The 14,508-nt window shown below is 36.0% G+C and overlaps 1 protein-coding gene across 5 annotated transcripts in view; it reads left to right on the top strand.

Moving 5' to 3' along the window:
- Nucleotides 1–13,629, top strand: part of FANCM (FA complementation group M) — a 60,565-nt gene extending 46,936 nt beyond the window's left edge. For 4 of the 5 annotated variants that reach the window (XM_043489956.1, XM_043489959.1, XM_043489958.1 and 1 more), the window contains exons 17-23: nucleotides 1,127–1,255; nucleotides 1,976–2,132; nucleotides 4,291–4,397; nucleotides 6,122–6,646; nucleotides 10,387–10,762; nucleotides 12,356–12,647; nucleotides 13,225–13,629. In XM_043489956.1, coding sequence (XP_043345891.1) covers nucleotides 1,127–1,255; nucleotides 1,976–2,132; nucleotides 4,291–4,397; nucleotides 6,122–6,646; nucleotides 10,387–10,762; nucleotides 12,356–12,647; nucleotides 13,225–13,363 — 1,725 coding nt within the window. In that variant the 3' untranslated portion in view covers nucleotides 13,364–13,629. Of the gene's footprint in view, nucleotides 1–1,126; nucleotides 1,256–1,975; nucleotides 2,133–4,290; nucleotides 4,398–6,121; nucleotides 6,647–10,386; nucleotides 10,763–12,355; nucleotides 12,648–13,224 lie in introns of those variants that run through there. The other variant, XR_006273583.1, reaches the window with a different exon arrangement.
- The last annotated feature ends 879 nt before the right edge of the window (nucleotides 13,630–14,508 follow it).

Here is a 14,508-nt window from a genome sequence, read left to right as displayed (position 1 = left end):
GCATTGACAACTATGAAAATGTGAAATTTGGCATGAGACAAGTGCTCGGGCCTGGTGCACTGGGAAGACCCAGAGGAATCGGGTGGAGAGGGAGGTGGGAGGGGGGATCGGGATGGGGAATACGTGTAAATCTATGGCTGATTCATATCAATGTATGACAAAACCCACTGAAATGGTGTGAAGTAATTAGCCTCCAACTAATAAAAAAAAAAAAATATTTTAGCCTAAAAATAAATCTTAAGATATTGGTATTAACATTCTTATTTCCCATGAAAAAAAAAAAAAAGAAAGAAAATGTGAAATTTGGTCAGTGGGCACATCTTAAGGCTTTAGTATTCATTTGTCATCAGTTTATAGCTGACAGCTAAATTTTGAGACTAGGAAATCTTGTGTGTTTTAATTCTCTAATACTAACTAGTATAATTTGTGCAAGATTAATTAAAAATGCAATCAACCCTCATTAACTTTGTATACTTATATAAAACTCCATTTAAAAAATTGTTTTAACTTGCTACTTTATCTAAAATGTCTGATTTACTTGCTAGATGTGAATTAAAATATTGATAATGCTGATGCTTAATCCACCTTAACCTAAAATTATCCCTGTTAATTGAAGTTATTTTGATAAATTTCTTTTGATTATTTGGATTGGTTTTATATTATTCTGTAAGAGATACTGTAGTAGGCTTCATAGTCAAAAGATTTGTTGTTATATTTTTTTCTTAGTTTGAAAGGACTTGTGTATGTTTGAATTGATTTTGATAGCTATATTTATAGACGATTATTTTTTTGTGAAGCCCTTCAGGATCTTTTAAAGGAAACAGTTAAACTAAAAACATAAACATTCATCAGATACATTCAATTTCATACAAAATTGAATGAATACTGTATTAGTATTACTTATAATTTATTATTTTATTACTTAGAATTATCTTTTAAATTTTAAAATATTGTGTATTTGTGCATGGCTCTGAGTTGTAAGAGCATTTTATTTTTCTAACAAGAAAATGTTTGGTCAACTATTTAAAAGGGAAACATGATAATAGAAGCAACAACCCTTCAGAAACTCATTAAGATACAACACTTAAATAATATTTTCTTATGCAAGAATTTTATTGAATTATAGTTAGATTTATCATCTAGTGATGAGAGTGATAATTTTCACAAACGAGATCCACTATCAGAAGACTTCAAGGATCATAAGAGGAATGCCAAAAGAAGCATCAAAGTCAGAAAGAAACAGAATCACCTAAAGGTAAACTTTTTTCAGTTTCTTAGTTTTATATAAATATACTATATATTTTTAATTAGTACAGAAGAGTAGATTTTACATAGAAGTAGATTTCTCTATAATTCCTTTATAGGAAAAAACCAAAACCTGAAAATTATTTTGACCCTAACTTTACTTTTTTTTACTAGAATTAAAAAGCCAAAGTGTGGTTTTTTAGTTTCTCTTTGTGTTTTGAAACTATCTTGCAATGTTGTGTTATTTTGAAGAACTAAATGAAGAAACTTTAGTGTACTGAAGATGTAACATTCAAATTGAAGAAAATATAGAGACAAATCTGAATTTTAAAATATTTGCTTTTATAATATTTTTATTGTTTTTCTTGTCTATATCCAGTATTCAAATTTTTGGAAAAGAATTCTTAGCACTTTTTTTTCTGATCAGTCTTTTTGTGGCACTGTATTTTTCCTGGCAAAAATGAATTGCTGAAAGACTCAGGAGACTTTATTAAGAAACATTCAGCAAGCAGACATGCTGACCTGTACTTTATTTTATTTATAACAATTAAAAGAAGACATTTTAAATAGATATGCTACTTTATCATTTCTTCTTGCAGTTTTCTATTTTTATTATTTTTGATCTTAAAAGCACTGGCAAGAAATCCATTTTCCAAAACAGTTTTCAGTTATTTGAGGACATTAAATGATTTTCTTAAAGGCACTTTTCCTGTTTTCTCATTTATCTTAGCTCGTAGCTAGGAAGTTTTTAGATGAAGAAGCAGAACTTTCTCAAGAAGATGCAGAATGTGTTTCATCAGATGAAAATGATGAGTCAGAAAATGAACAAGACTCCTCACTACTTGACTTTTTAAATGATGAGACTCAACTGTCACAGGCTATAAATGGTAAATGATACAATAATACTTCTCTTTCTTTTTATTTTCAGTGTGTTTACTGTGGTTATACTTTTTCCAAAGAACCTTGACTTTAAAGGGAATTAAATTTGATGTGTGTAAAATACTTGGTAATTCTGTAATATTTCCTTTATGTGAGAGTTGCTTGTTTATAGGCTACTAATTTTAAAAATTACTATTTTTAGAAAACAGTCTCTAGAGACCTGGCTGGCTGTCAGTTGTTCATTTAAACAAGTATTAATGCCTGGTATGTGCCTAGTACTCTGTAAGGTTCTTGAGAAAGCTGTATCTATGAACAAAATGGACAAAACCCCCTGTGCTTCAAAAGCATACATTAGAATGGAAGAAGAGTAACAATATACACAATAACTAAATTATTTAGTGTAAGACAAGTTTACAGAAAAACAAAAACAGATTGAGTAAGATGAAGATTTGAAGTGTCAGGGGTTGGGGTATTAAGCTATAAATTTGAGTAAGGTAATTAGGGGTTGACCTCATTGAGGTGACATTTGTCCAGACTCTAGGAGATGAGGAATTCAACCATGCAGTCTGTTAAAACCAGCTGAGACACAAAGCTAAATTTATTAAATTTGTCAAGTAGGGGAGACTACTTTTAGAAAACAGTCTCCCCAAATAGTGCTTGAGCAGATCTTCTATAGATGGTTCAGATTGGCTGCAATGGAAATGGGAAAGATTGTAGTGGGCTTTTCTGGATTCTTATCTTTCACAAATCTTGCCATTATTCTGCTCCTCCAGGGTCTCATATGACTTAAGACGGCAAAGTTTCCCAAGGTCCATGACTTTAAAGAAGGCTTTAAATACAAAGGTCTCAGTAGTGTGTTGCTGATTCAGATATGATTTGCAGAATAAGGCTTCTTTCCCAGGTTTATAGTAGAACCTGGTGGGAGAATGTTGATGCAAAGATGACCAATGTAAAGGCCCTGAAGCAGGAGTGTACCTGGCGTGTTCAAGGGAACATCATTATGACTAGAACTGAAAGGGAAGAAGAGGGGTAGTAGGAAGTGAAATCAGAGGGGTAATGAATGAGCAGCCAACTCATGTTATTTTGTATCACTCCAGCTTCTGTGTTGAGAATGGTCTATCTGGGAACAAAGGTGGAAGAAAGGACCATACAAGAGGCCATGGCAGTAATCTAATCAAGGAATGATGGTGGCAGTGAGAGGGGAGAAAGATTGGGTTCTGGCTGTGTACAGCTGATGGGATTTTCTGATGGATTAGAGAGACAAAAAGCAATGGCACCCCACTCCAGTATCTTGCCTGGAAAATCCCATGGACAGAGGAGCCTGGTGGGCTGCAGTCCATGGGGTCGCTAAGAGTCGGACACGACTGAGCAACTTCACTTTCACTTTTCACTTTCATGCATTGGAGAAGAAATGGCAGCCCACTCCAGTGTTCTTGCCTGGAGAATCCCAGGGATGGGGGAGCCTGGTGGACTGCCGTCGATGGGGTCTCACAGAGCAGACACGACTGAAGCGACTTAACAGCAGTAGCAGAGAGACAAAGAGGGAGTCAGTGGGCTTGAGCAACAGGAAGGACTTCAGTTGCTGCTATTGGGAAGGTTGAAGGTAGTTCAGTTGTGATAAAGAATAGGGAGATCTGAAACCCCGTTTAGACACAGTACTTTTTTTTTTCACAGTATGTTTGAAATATGTAGGATTTCAGAGTTTGTTTGTTTGTTTTTAAAGAAAATCTCAAAATCCACATTGTTTTTTTTTTTATGCCTCATTTCTTAGGTACTCTTTACTATATAACTTTAAAAAATAATCGGCATATGATTCTCACATGAATTGTGCTTTATGAAAAAAGCCAGATTCAAAAAGTTACATACTATATTGTTGTTTAGTCACTAAGTCATGTCCAACTCTCTCCAGCCCATTGGACTGCAGCCTGCCAGGCTCTTCTGTCCATAGGATTTCCCAGGCAAGAATACTGGAGTGGGTTGCCATTTCCTCCTCCGTGGGCTCTGCCTGACCCAGGGGTAGAACCCAAGCCTCCTGCATTGGCAGGTGGGTTCTTTACCAACAAGCCACCAGGGAATGGCTAATCTGGGATAGGTCAAAGTTAAATACTTATTTACTTTTCGTTTAAATAATTTGGGTATTTGAAAAATTTTTTTATCTTTATACAGATTCTGAAATGAGAGCTGTTTACATGAAATCTGTGCGAAGTCCATTGATGAGCAATCGATACAAAATGGTCCATAAGAAACATAACAACATAAACATTTTTTCCCAGGTATGAACTATAGAAATATAGTGGAGAATTTCTTGGCGGTGATGTTGGAATATATTCCTGTTAATGAAGCCTTCATTTTGTTTCTAAAACTCCATCAGAACTATTTGCAGTAGTTTCTGCCCTGAGTAAGGAAGATGGACTACGTGAATTCTCAAAATCCCTTTCAGTCATAATTTGATCACAGTTTCCTTTTGTTAATGAGCTAATTAGAATATACTCTGAATTTGTTGTCCAATTAGAATATTTAAAGGAAGTGAATAGAACTTTATCATCTGCTAGTTAAAATTTTAACTCTTCTGTTGTCATATTTCTCTTAGAAATTAATTTTTCCCATTAAAATGGCATATCACAAAAATTATAGATTATTTTTCATTTATGGAATCAATTTTGTATTAGTCTTATTTGTTTATAAATTGCCATATTCAGCTCAGAAATATAGGCATTTTTTTTATGATCATTCCTACTCTGTACTTTCATTGTGTTTATTATATAGTGTTTTATGAATTACTGTTCATTTTTCTGGCTACTTGCACTAGGATAAATTTCTAGAGGGTAAATCAGGTTTTTTGTTTTATTCCCAAACTTCCCATTTTCTTCCATTAAAAAATATACTCAGAAAGAAGATGTGGTATATATAAAAATTGGAAGTTTACTCAGCCATAGAAAAGAAGAAATTTTGCCTTTTGTGACCACATGGACGGACCTAGAGGGCATTATGCTAAGTGAAAGAAGTCAGAGAAAGAAAAATATTGTATGATTTCACTTACATGTAGAACCTGAAAAATAAAACAAATGAACCACCATAATAAGGAAATCATAGACACAAAGAAACAATCAGGTGGTTGCCAGAGAGGAATGGGTGGGGAGGAGAGAAATAGGTGAGGGAGATTAAGGGATACAAATTTCCAGTTGCAAAATAAGTGTCATACCTCTGAAATGTACAGTGTGGGGAATATAGTCAATAATTATGTAGTGTCTTTGTACAGTGACAGCGTGTAACTAGACTTATCCTGGTGATCAGTTTCAAATGTATGTCACAAAACTAACATCATGTTGTAGGTTAATTATACTTCAGAAACAAACTCATAGAAAAGGGGATCAGGTTTACGGTATAAATAGGTACTTGTTATGGGCTTCCCAGGTGTCACAGTAAAGAACCCTCCTCAGTGCAGGAAACACAAGAAACGCAGGTTCGATCCCTGGGAAATGCCATTCTTGCCTGGGAAATGCCATGGACAGAGAAGCCTGGCAGGCTACAGTCCACGGGGTCACAAAGAATCAGAAATGACTGAGCATTCATGCAGACACAGACCTTGGGATGTAATGTACATGATAAATATAATTAATACTGCTGTATGTTAACTATGAAAATTGTCAAGAGAGTAAATCCTGAGAGTTCTCACCACAAGGAAAAAGTATGTTCTTCTATTCTTTAATTTTGTCTCTCTGTGAGATGAGGGCTGTTCACTAAATTTATTTCATGATGTAGTGAGTCAAATCACTATGCTGTACACCTTAAACTTATACAGTGTTGTATGCCAATTATATCCCAATAAAACTGGAAGAAAAAAAAAGAATATGCTCAATAAAGAGTCATTTGAGCAAGTGACTGAATTAACAAAGTAAATGAAATAAATATTCAGAGAAATATCATGAACTTAATATGTTAAAAACATGCTGGTTTTATGAAATTTATTATACTCTTATTTGTGTTTTTATTGTAGATTCCTGAGCAAGATGAAACCTATTTAGAAGACAGTTTTTGCGTTGATGAAGAGGAGTCTTGCAAAAGCCAGTCAAGTGATGAAGTTTGTGTTGATTTTAACCTAATAACTGAAGACTGCTATACAAATGAGAGTAAAAAATATAAAACCCGACGTGCAGTAAAGCTAAAACAAATGAAGATGAGACAAAATTGTGCACGTTCAAAAAATAAATTATCCAGAATTATTTTACTGGATGATTCAAGTGAGGAGGAACACGATGTAAAGGATAAACGGGAATTCAGACCTGTGGTTAACCCAAGCACAGTGCCTTCTGGGTCTTCATTGCAGTCCAGGGACCACTCTAATCCAGTCGGTAATCAATTGCTAAACCAGAGACAACAGACACCACCTAATTTAAAGGTTCCCGTTTCTGATGTCTCAAACTTCAAACCTCAGAACCATACTGACATGGAATCTGCCTCATCATTGTTCACTACGGTCAGTGCACAGAAAGACTGTGGAAAGTTTCCAGTTCAGTTGAAGGTATGAATCAAACCAGAAAAAAAAGCCTTCATGTGTTTACCAAAAGGTTTTTTTGTTTGTTTGTTTTCCTTTCTTTTGTGTTGAATAACTAGGTCAAAGAAAAATTAACAAGTAATAGAATTCTTCAGACAAGAAATCAGCATACTAAATTATATAACTAATTCATAGGATGCTTATTTTTTAAATGTGTTAATAGCTTTCTTAAGAACACTGTAAGGAAACATGCTTCGTTTATAAAAAGAATACAGGAAATTAGCTTCTTGCAAGGTAACAGAAATTACATGCTCAGAACTAGTTTCCCCAGATTAACTTTTCTTTCCCTCTCTGAAGGCTTCAGGTATGTAACTCTCATCTACTTACTGGGGAAGGGAGGTTACTTAGTTAGTTCAGTCGCTCAGTCGTGTCCGACTCTTTGCGACCCCATGAATCGCAGCACGCCAGGCTTCCCTGTCCATCACAAACTCCTGGAGTTTACTCAAACTCATGCCCGTCGAGTCGGTGATGCCATCCAGCCATCTCATCCTCTGTCGTCCCCTTCTCCTCCTGCCCCCAGTCCCTCCCAGCATCAGGGTCTTTTCCAATGAGTCAACTCTTAGCATGAGGTGGCCAAAGTACTGGAGTTTCAGCTTCAGCATCAGTCCCTCCAGTGAACACCCAGGACTGATCTCCTTTAGGATGGACTGGTTGGATCTCCTTGCAGTCCAAGGGACTCTCAAGAGTCTTCTCCAACACCATAGTTCAAAAGCATCAATTTTTCAGCGCTCAGCTTTCTTCACAGTCCAACTCTCACATCCATACATGACCACTGGAAAAACCATAGCCTTGACTAGACGGACCTTTGTTGGCAAAGTAATGTCTCTGCTTTTTAATATGCTATCTAGGTTGGTCATAACTTTCCTTACAAGCAGTAAGCGTCTTTTAATTTCATGGCTGCAGTCACCATCTGCAGTGATTTTGGAGCCCAAAAAAATGAAGTCTGACACTGTTTCCACTGTCTCCCCATCTATTTCCCATGAGGTAGTGGGACCAGATGCCATGATCTTAGTTTTCTGAATGTTAAGCTTTAGGCCAACTTTTTCACTCTCCTCTTTCACTTTCATCAAGAGGCTTTTTAGTTCCTCTTCACTTTCTGCCATAAGGGTGGTGTCATCTGCATATCTGAGGTTATTGATATTTCTCCCAGCAATCTTGATTCCAGCTTGTGCTTCATCCAGCCCAGCGTTTCTCATGATGTACTCGGCATATAAGTTAAATAAGCAGGGTGACAATGTACAGCCTTGACGTACTCCTTTTCCTATTTGGAACCACTGTGTTGTTCCAGGTCCAGTTCTAACTGTTGCTTCCTGACCTGCATACAGGTTTCTCAAGAGGCAGGTCAGGTGGTCTGGTATTCCCATCTCTTGAAGAATTTTCCACAGTTTATTGCAGTCCACACAGTCGAAGGCTTTGACATAGTCAATAAAGCAGAAATAGATGTTTTTCTGGAACTCTCTTGCTTTTTCAATGATCCAGTGGATATTGGAAATTTGATCTCTGGTTCCTCTGCCTTTTCTAAAACCAGCTTGTACATCTGGAAGTTCTCGGTTCACGTATTGCTGAAGCCTGGCTTGGAGAATTTTGAGCATTACTTTACTAGCGTGAGATGAGTGCAATTGTGCGATAGTTTGAGCATTCTTTGGGATTGCCTTTCTTTGGGACTGGAATGAAAACTGACTTTTTCCAGTCCTGTGGTCACTGCTGAGTTTTCCAAATGCTGGAGTAGAGGTTAGGGGCCTGATTTTCTTCCTTTGAATTTCTTTCCTTCCAGAATGGTTATGTAGTTTACTTTCCAGCTCCTTTTTATTTTACTATTGCTAAAGTAATCCCCAAAACTATTTTCAGTTTTTAGGAGTTTATAGTTGCAGTAATTTTGCTAAAATGGGGGTTAAAGTGACAGTAATAGGAATCCCAGACTGAGACTTCTCCCGTTGCTTCCTCTGGGTGTTCCAGGCCGCCCCACCTGAGCAGCGTGCTCCGGTGTCCACACAGTGGCCCTCAGATTGGCATTTCCATACATTACCTCCAGACTTTTTTTTTTTCTTTTGGCATGAAAGTATTTCTGGAAGGCATAATTAGATAAAGTTGACTAGATTGGAGAACAACAAAGCACTTCATTTCTCTGAGCATCAGAATTATCAGCTCTAGTAGAAAGATAGTAATCCCAAGGGTCAAGGTAGGTAGTACTTGCACCATACTTTGAAAACCGGTAAGCACTCTCTGCATTTCTATTTAGCGTGCTCCAACCAAAAAACATAGATATACCCTAGTAATATTTTGAGGACTGTGAAAAAGGATAGGTAGATTTTTACAGAAGTCTGTTTTAACTTCTGTCATCTAGTGCAAGGTATGATTCTTCTTCAAATTAGGAGGTGAAAGAATTTGAGGTAAATTTGAAAAGACAGAAAATAAACTAAATATCCTGTCAAAAACTGTTAGCTACTGAAAATGTTAATATTTATCTGTCACATATATTACATACAGTGTTCTTTGTTCATCATTTGCTTTTGTTTTAAGTAGGTTTTGCCATAGGAAATTTTAGCTTTTTTATAGAGTTCCAGTTTTTTTCTTTATAATTTCTGACATCAGTGCTTAAAAATCCATTTTGCATTCAAAGACAACCAAATATTTCTACTATTTTTTGTTTCTTTAGTGTCATTTCTTCCTTCATTAGATTTATTCTTTTCCTTTAAAAATTGAATATTAAATGCATTTTAAAGATTATTCTGAGTGATTAGCACTTCCTCTTTAGCTTAGAATATAGAAAGCTGGAAAGAATGTTGCTCCCATTCTTGCAACAACAACAAAAAAAGCCAGATAATCTACAAAATCATAAGTTTATTTGGATCTGAGGTTGCATGGCAACCAGTTAGCCGGATATCTAAGGAAAGACAAGTGCCTCCGTGGAGAGACTTGCTGAGTTGGAACAGTCACTGGACATTGTACAATCTAGTAAGGAGACCTCAGCTAAAACTTTAATGAATTGCTAGTCATCAAGTGGTCACAAAAAAGATTGAGAGAGTAAACCTTCCCATTGCAGGCAGTGGGCAAGTGACCAGCAGCTGCAGTGGGCAAGGCACCAAGCCCCATCTAGTTCCTTTTCCCCACGTTCCCCTGTGGAACAAAAAGTATTTAGCCACTGGGGGAAGAACAACAAACTCTGTAGTCCCCAGGGCCTAGGTGAAGACCCTTTGCAGAGGAAGGAAAGGAAAAAGAGAGAAACTAGAATTAAGGAGAAGAGAGAGCAAGTAGATTTAGTTGAACAGGCAATGGCTGAGGATTTTCCAAAAGTACTTTGGCATACAAGTAGCTGAGTCTCTGTTTTCAGTTATCATGGGTATGTTATCTTGAAGTGGAATTCCTGGGCCATATGGTAATTCAACTTTGAGAACTTGCCAAACTTTTCCAAAGTGGATGCATCATTTTCTTTTTTTTTTTTTTTTTAATGCATCATTTTCATTCCCACCAACAATGCACGTCCCAGTTTTTTTTCACATTCTCATCAACGCATTTTCCTTTTAGAAAATGTCTAGCCATCCTACTAGGTATTAAGGGTAGCTAGTGGTAGCTTCATCTACATAGTACCTTTGGTCCTGTTGAAGGAAGAAGAAAAAGTATGAGTGAGAAAAGTCAGCCTAGGTGTTAGAAGTTTATGGCGTCAACATATATGTAATTGATGGTGATTGATGTTTTCTACTTTTCAGGGTGCTACTGCTCTGGAGGATTCTGGCACTTCTGCGCCATGCTGTTCCAACTCACGACCACATTTGGCTGACACACATGCTTGTCTAAGACTGCCCCAGGAAGGCCACAGAACTTGTATTCTTGTAGATAGTCGTGAAATCGTTTCTGGTTCAGAAGTAGTTTCTTCCCTAAGAGCAATTCATGGCTTACAGGTAGAGGTCTGTCCTCTTAATGGTTGTGATTATATTGTGAGTAACCGCATGGTGGTGGAAAGGAGGTCTCAGTCTGAGATGTTAAATAGCATCAGTAAGAACAAGCTCATCGATCAGATCCAGTACCTACAGAGCATGTTTGAAAGAATATGTGTGATTGTGGAAAAGGACAGAGAAAAAACAGGTTTGTATTTTTATAAGGCTATAAAGGAACTTGACTATTATTTAGTTCATTATTCTACTGTCAGGATGTGGGAGGCTCTTAAAATGTGAATACCTGACTCATGAATATTTACATAATGTCATAATATTTTTTATTAGTCACTGTGTTTAAATGCAGCTTATGATCATTGAAGAGGGTGAATTGAAGGCAAGTGAACCAATCATGTCTTTTTCTGGGAGGAGCCCTGGGAAGGTTGCCAGAAATAAAGCATCAGTGTGGGAGAGGATTGAGGAGTTTAAGAAGGTAGAATTAGCAGGAGTAAGTGGAAGCAATCAAGAATTACTCTTGAGCTGACCAGTTTCTTGATTACTGAGCAGTCAGGTAGTGGTGCTCTTCTTTGAAATTATGAATATAGGAGAAGCAGCAGATTTGAGACTAAAGAGGTGTTTAATGTTGAATACATTAAGATTGAATTCTCAGTGGGTCACTAAAATGGGTGCCTAGAATATTTTAGAAAATGCAGGCTTGGAGCTTCAGTTAGGGAGTTTTATGGATAATGTTTAACTGCATAGGGCATCCCTGAGACTAGTGAAAAGATCATAGGGTATGGAATCAGAGATGCACTGAGTTCTGATGTCTTTTATAGCTATGTGACATTCCATTTGACAGTTAACTCCTCTGAGGAGTTAATAGTACACTTTTCCTAGTCATCCCGTGGTGTTACGAGAATTCAGTGAAATCATGCAGCTGAAAGCCACTATGGAAGAATTCAAGGATTATACAGTCATTACGTATATAAAAGGAAATAATGTTTATGTAAAATGTTGGTTCAGGAATTGAGCAACATACCTTTTCATCACCACTGTCATTATTGAACCATGTGATCTTGAATAAATCACTCTATCTTTCAGTAACCCCAATCCAATTTCTTTTTTCTTTTTTAATTTGACAAATGAGGGCTTTAGATTACGTGATCTTTTGGGTCTTTCTAGTGCTAAATTTCTATAATTTATACTAACATACCCTTTATAAAGGAAATAGATTTGTAATAAAAAGGAAAGTAATGTGACAAAAGCTATGGAAAAACATCTTTTTTTTTTTTTTCTTTTGGCATAAGGAAGAATGCCAAAAGAAGGATGTAGGTAGACATGGAAAGGAAATGAATGAGAGTAGGGAAGAGTTAAATTAACAGGCAAGAGTTAGAGATATTATAATGGGTATGGAATGCATTAAGTTATCCTTGAAATAAATACATAAGAATTTTATATCTGTTAGAAGTATTACTAAGTGAACGCTTCAGCAATGCTACCATTACGAATTTGAGAGATGAATATGGTCTTGGCCATCAGGAATGAGCTATCTAGGAATATACTTTCTCCTGTTTACTCACCTTCTGTTGATTCTAATTTAAGACACTAAAAAGACAGTTTTCCCTATTTTCTCTCTCAGATATTTGAGAATCACTTTAAATCTTTAGCAGTAGGATTTCTCATTAGCATAACATAGCACTAGTTTAATGATACAGATCTTGGGATTTTAATAATGTATAGCATTAACAGTTCTACTCAATGTAAGTTACTAAAGTTTGCATTTTCTTAAATAAAAAATATTCAGGAGACACGTCCAGGATGTTTAGGAGAACAAAGAGCTATGACAGCCTGCTGACGACCTTAATTGGTGCTGGGATCCGAATTCTTTTCAGTTCCTGCCAAGAACAAACTGCAGATTTGCTAAAGGAATTGTCTTTAGTGGAACAAAGAAAGAATGTTGGCATTCATGTTCCTACAGTGGCGAACAGTAATAAATGTGAAACTCTTCAGTTTTATCTAAGTATTCCCAATATAAGTTATATAACTGCACTGAATATGTGTCACCAGTTTTCATCTGTGAAAAAGATGACAAACAGGTATGTCTGTTTTAATATTTTTAAATGGTTACTTTAAAATTGTTCTAAGAGGGATTTCATTGGAATTTTCATATTTTTTAAAAGTAAAGAGGTGTAGTGCCAGTTAGATTCATTCAGTAAAGACTTTGCTTGTTACCGCATTAAGCTAAGGACATTAATGGAAGGGGGGAGTTAAAAAGGTAAGCATTGTATTTGTAGCTTAGAGCCCTATGGGGAGGTAGACAGCACTTGCAGCCTAACATTTCTGGGTTGTTTAGTTCTGTAACTAAAAAAATGTTCAAGTTGAAAGTTTTAGTAGGTTTTAATGACTTTATTGCTTGAAAATCAAATGAAGGTATTAGCAAATACGTTAAACTACAGGCCCAAATAAGATGTTGAAATTATCATTTTAAATGATTTCAAATTTAGGAAATAAATGTGCTTTTGTTTTATTTAAACCAGTGCTAAACACATTAAGTGAATGTAGAAATCTGGGGGGGGAAATTATTTCCTTAAAGGCTTTTGTTTGGTGTTCTTTAAACAAGAATATTGAATTTTATAAGTCAGAAGTTCAAGTATATTTTTGTTTATTTTTCAGCACACCTCAAGAAATTTCCATGTATGCACAAGTAACTCATCAAAAAGCTGAGGAGATCTATAGATATATTCACTATATATTTGACATGCAAATGTTGCCACCTGATCCTAACCGAGGTAGTATTAAATCCGACACGTGATCAGACTGCGCAGGTTGGGCTATCAGAGAATACAAAATGCACTTCAGTCATTGCTGCGGTTCATGATTATCAGTTTAATACATACATATGAGAATATTGCCCTATCTGTTGTTTTATACTGTGTACATTTTTATTTATATAGAATATGTAAATTTTGAAAACGTGTGTTTAATAATTATTTTGGTTAATTAGATAATGAAACTTTCTTATTGAATAAAAAGTTTGTTTAAGGTGCTGTGAAGAAATAAAAGCTAGAGTGAAAGATGTATTGTAGAAATTTTCCAAAGATTATAGTGCTGTCATTGTCATTTGTTAGCATTATAGGTTGATGTATCTGCTGCCAGCTTAATGGTCGTAAACATTTTTTCCTATACATATACAACATTGAATAGGTATGGGTGGTAGGTGTATTGTGAGATAATGCCCCAGGAACTAGGAAAAGTCAAAAATTTAACTGAATCCTAGTAGCTGTCAAATTCTAGTAGTATGAACTCCAGTCTATACTACTTCTTTTGTTGTTGTTGAAATACCAAAGAAGTGATATACTGGAGTTGCAAAATTTCAGTATAGGTTGAGCTGTCAAATGCAGGCTTTCATTGTGACCCATTACATTGCATCTGTGATGCTACTAATATTTTAAGATGGTTCCGTATTATTATCTGCAACATGAGTCCCTTCCTTCTAGTCAGTGTAGTGCTAAAGCAGTCTATAATTATGGATATATGTTTTCCCCACTTAAGGTCCTTTATTCTCTGCCTTAATTTTTATCTTCTATTACACATTGTTGGGGAGTTGAATCAACCGAACAGCAGAGGGTTTCACTTAGACTTGGCATGGTCTTCAAAGCTGATCTAACTCAGATTGCTTTTCTCTTTCCTATCAGACGATAAGAGACACAGAAACAAGTGACTTACTCAAGTGTAGACTGGGAAATCTGGCTAACAGGAACCCAAGAACTAGATAGTTTTCTTTCACTAAAAAAGCTACTCTGATTGTGAACTTAGCTCCTTTGGGACAGTGTAAATTCTAAATTCTTCTAAAGCAGTTGATCTCTTCTTCCTGCTGTTCAGTAATTTTGTCAAACTTTTCCTTTACAGAGAGTAAAGGAAGTGATATAAATTATTGGCTGATGTGCAATTTTCCTT

This window comes from Cervus canadensis, chromosome 17, assembly GCF_019320065.1.
Source record: "Cervus canadensis isolate Bull #8, Minnesota chromosome 17, ASM1932006v1, whole genome shotgun sequence".
Classification (NCBI taxonomy): domain Eukaryota; kingdom Metazoa; phylum Chordata; class Mammalia; order Artiodactyla; family Cervidae; genus Cervus; species Cervus canadensis.
This window is presented reverse-complemented; position numbering and strand designations above follow the sequence as displayed.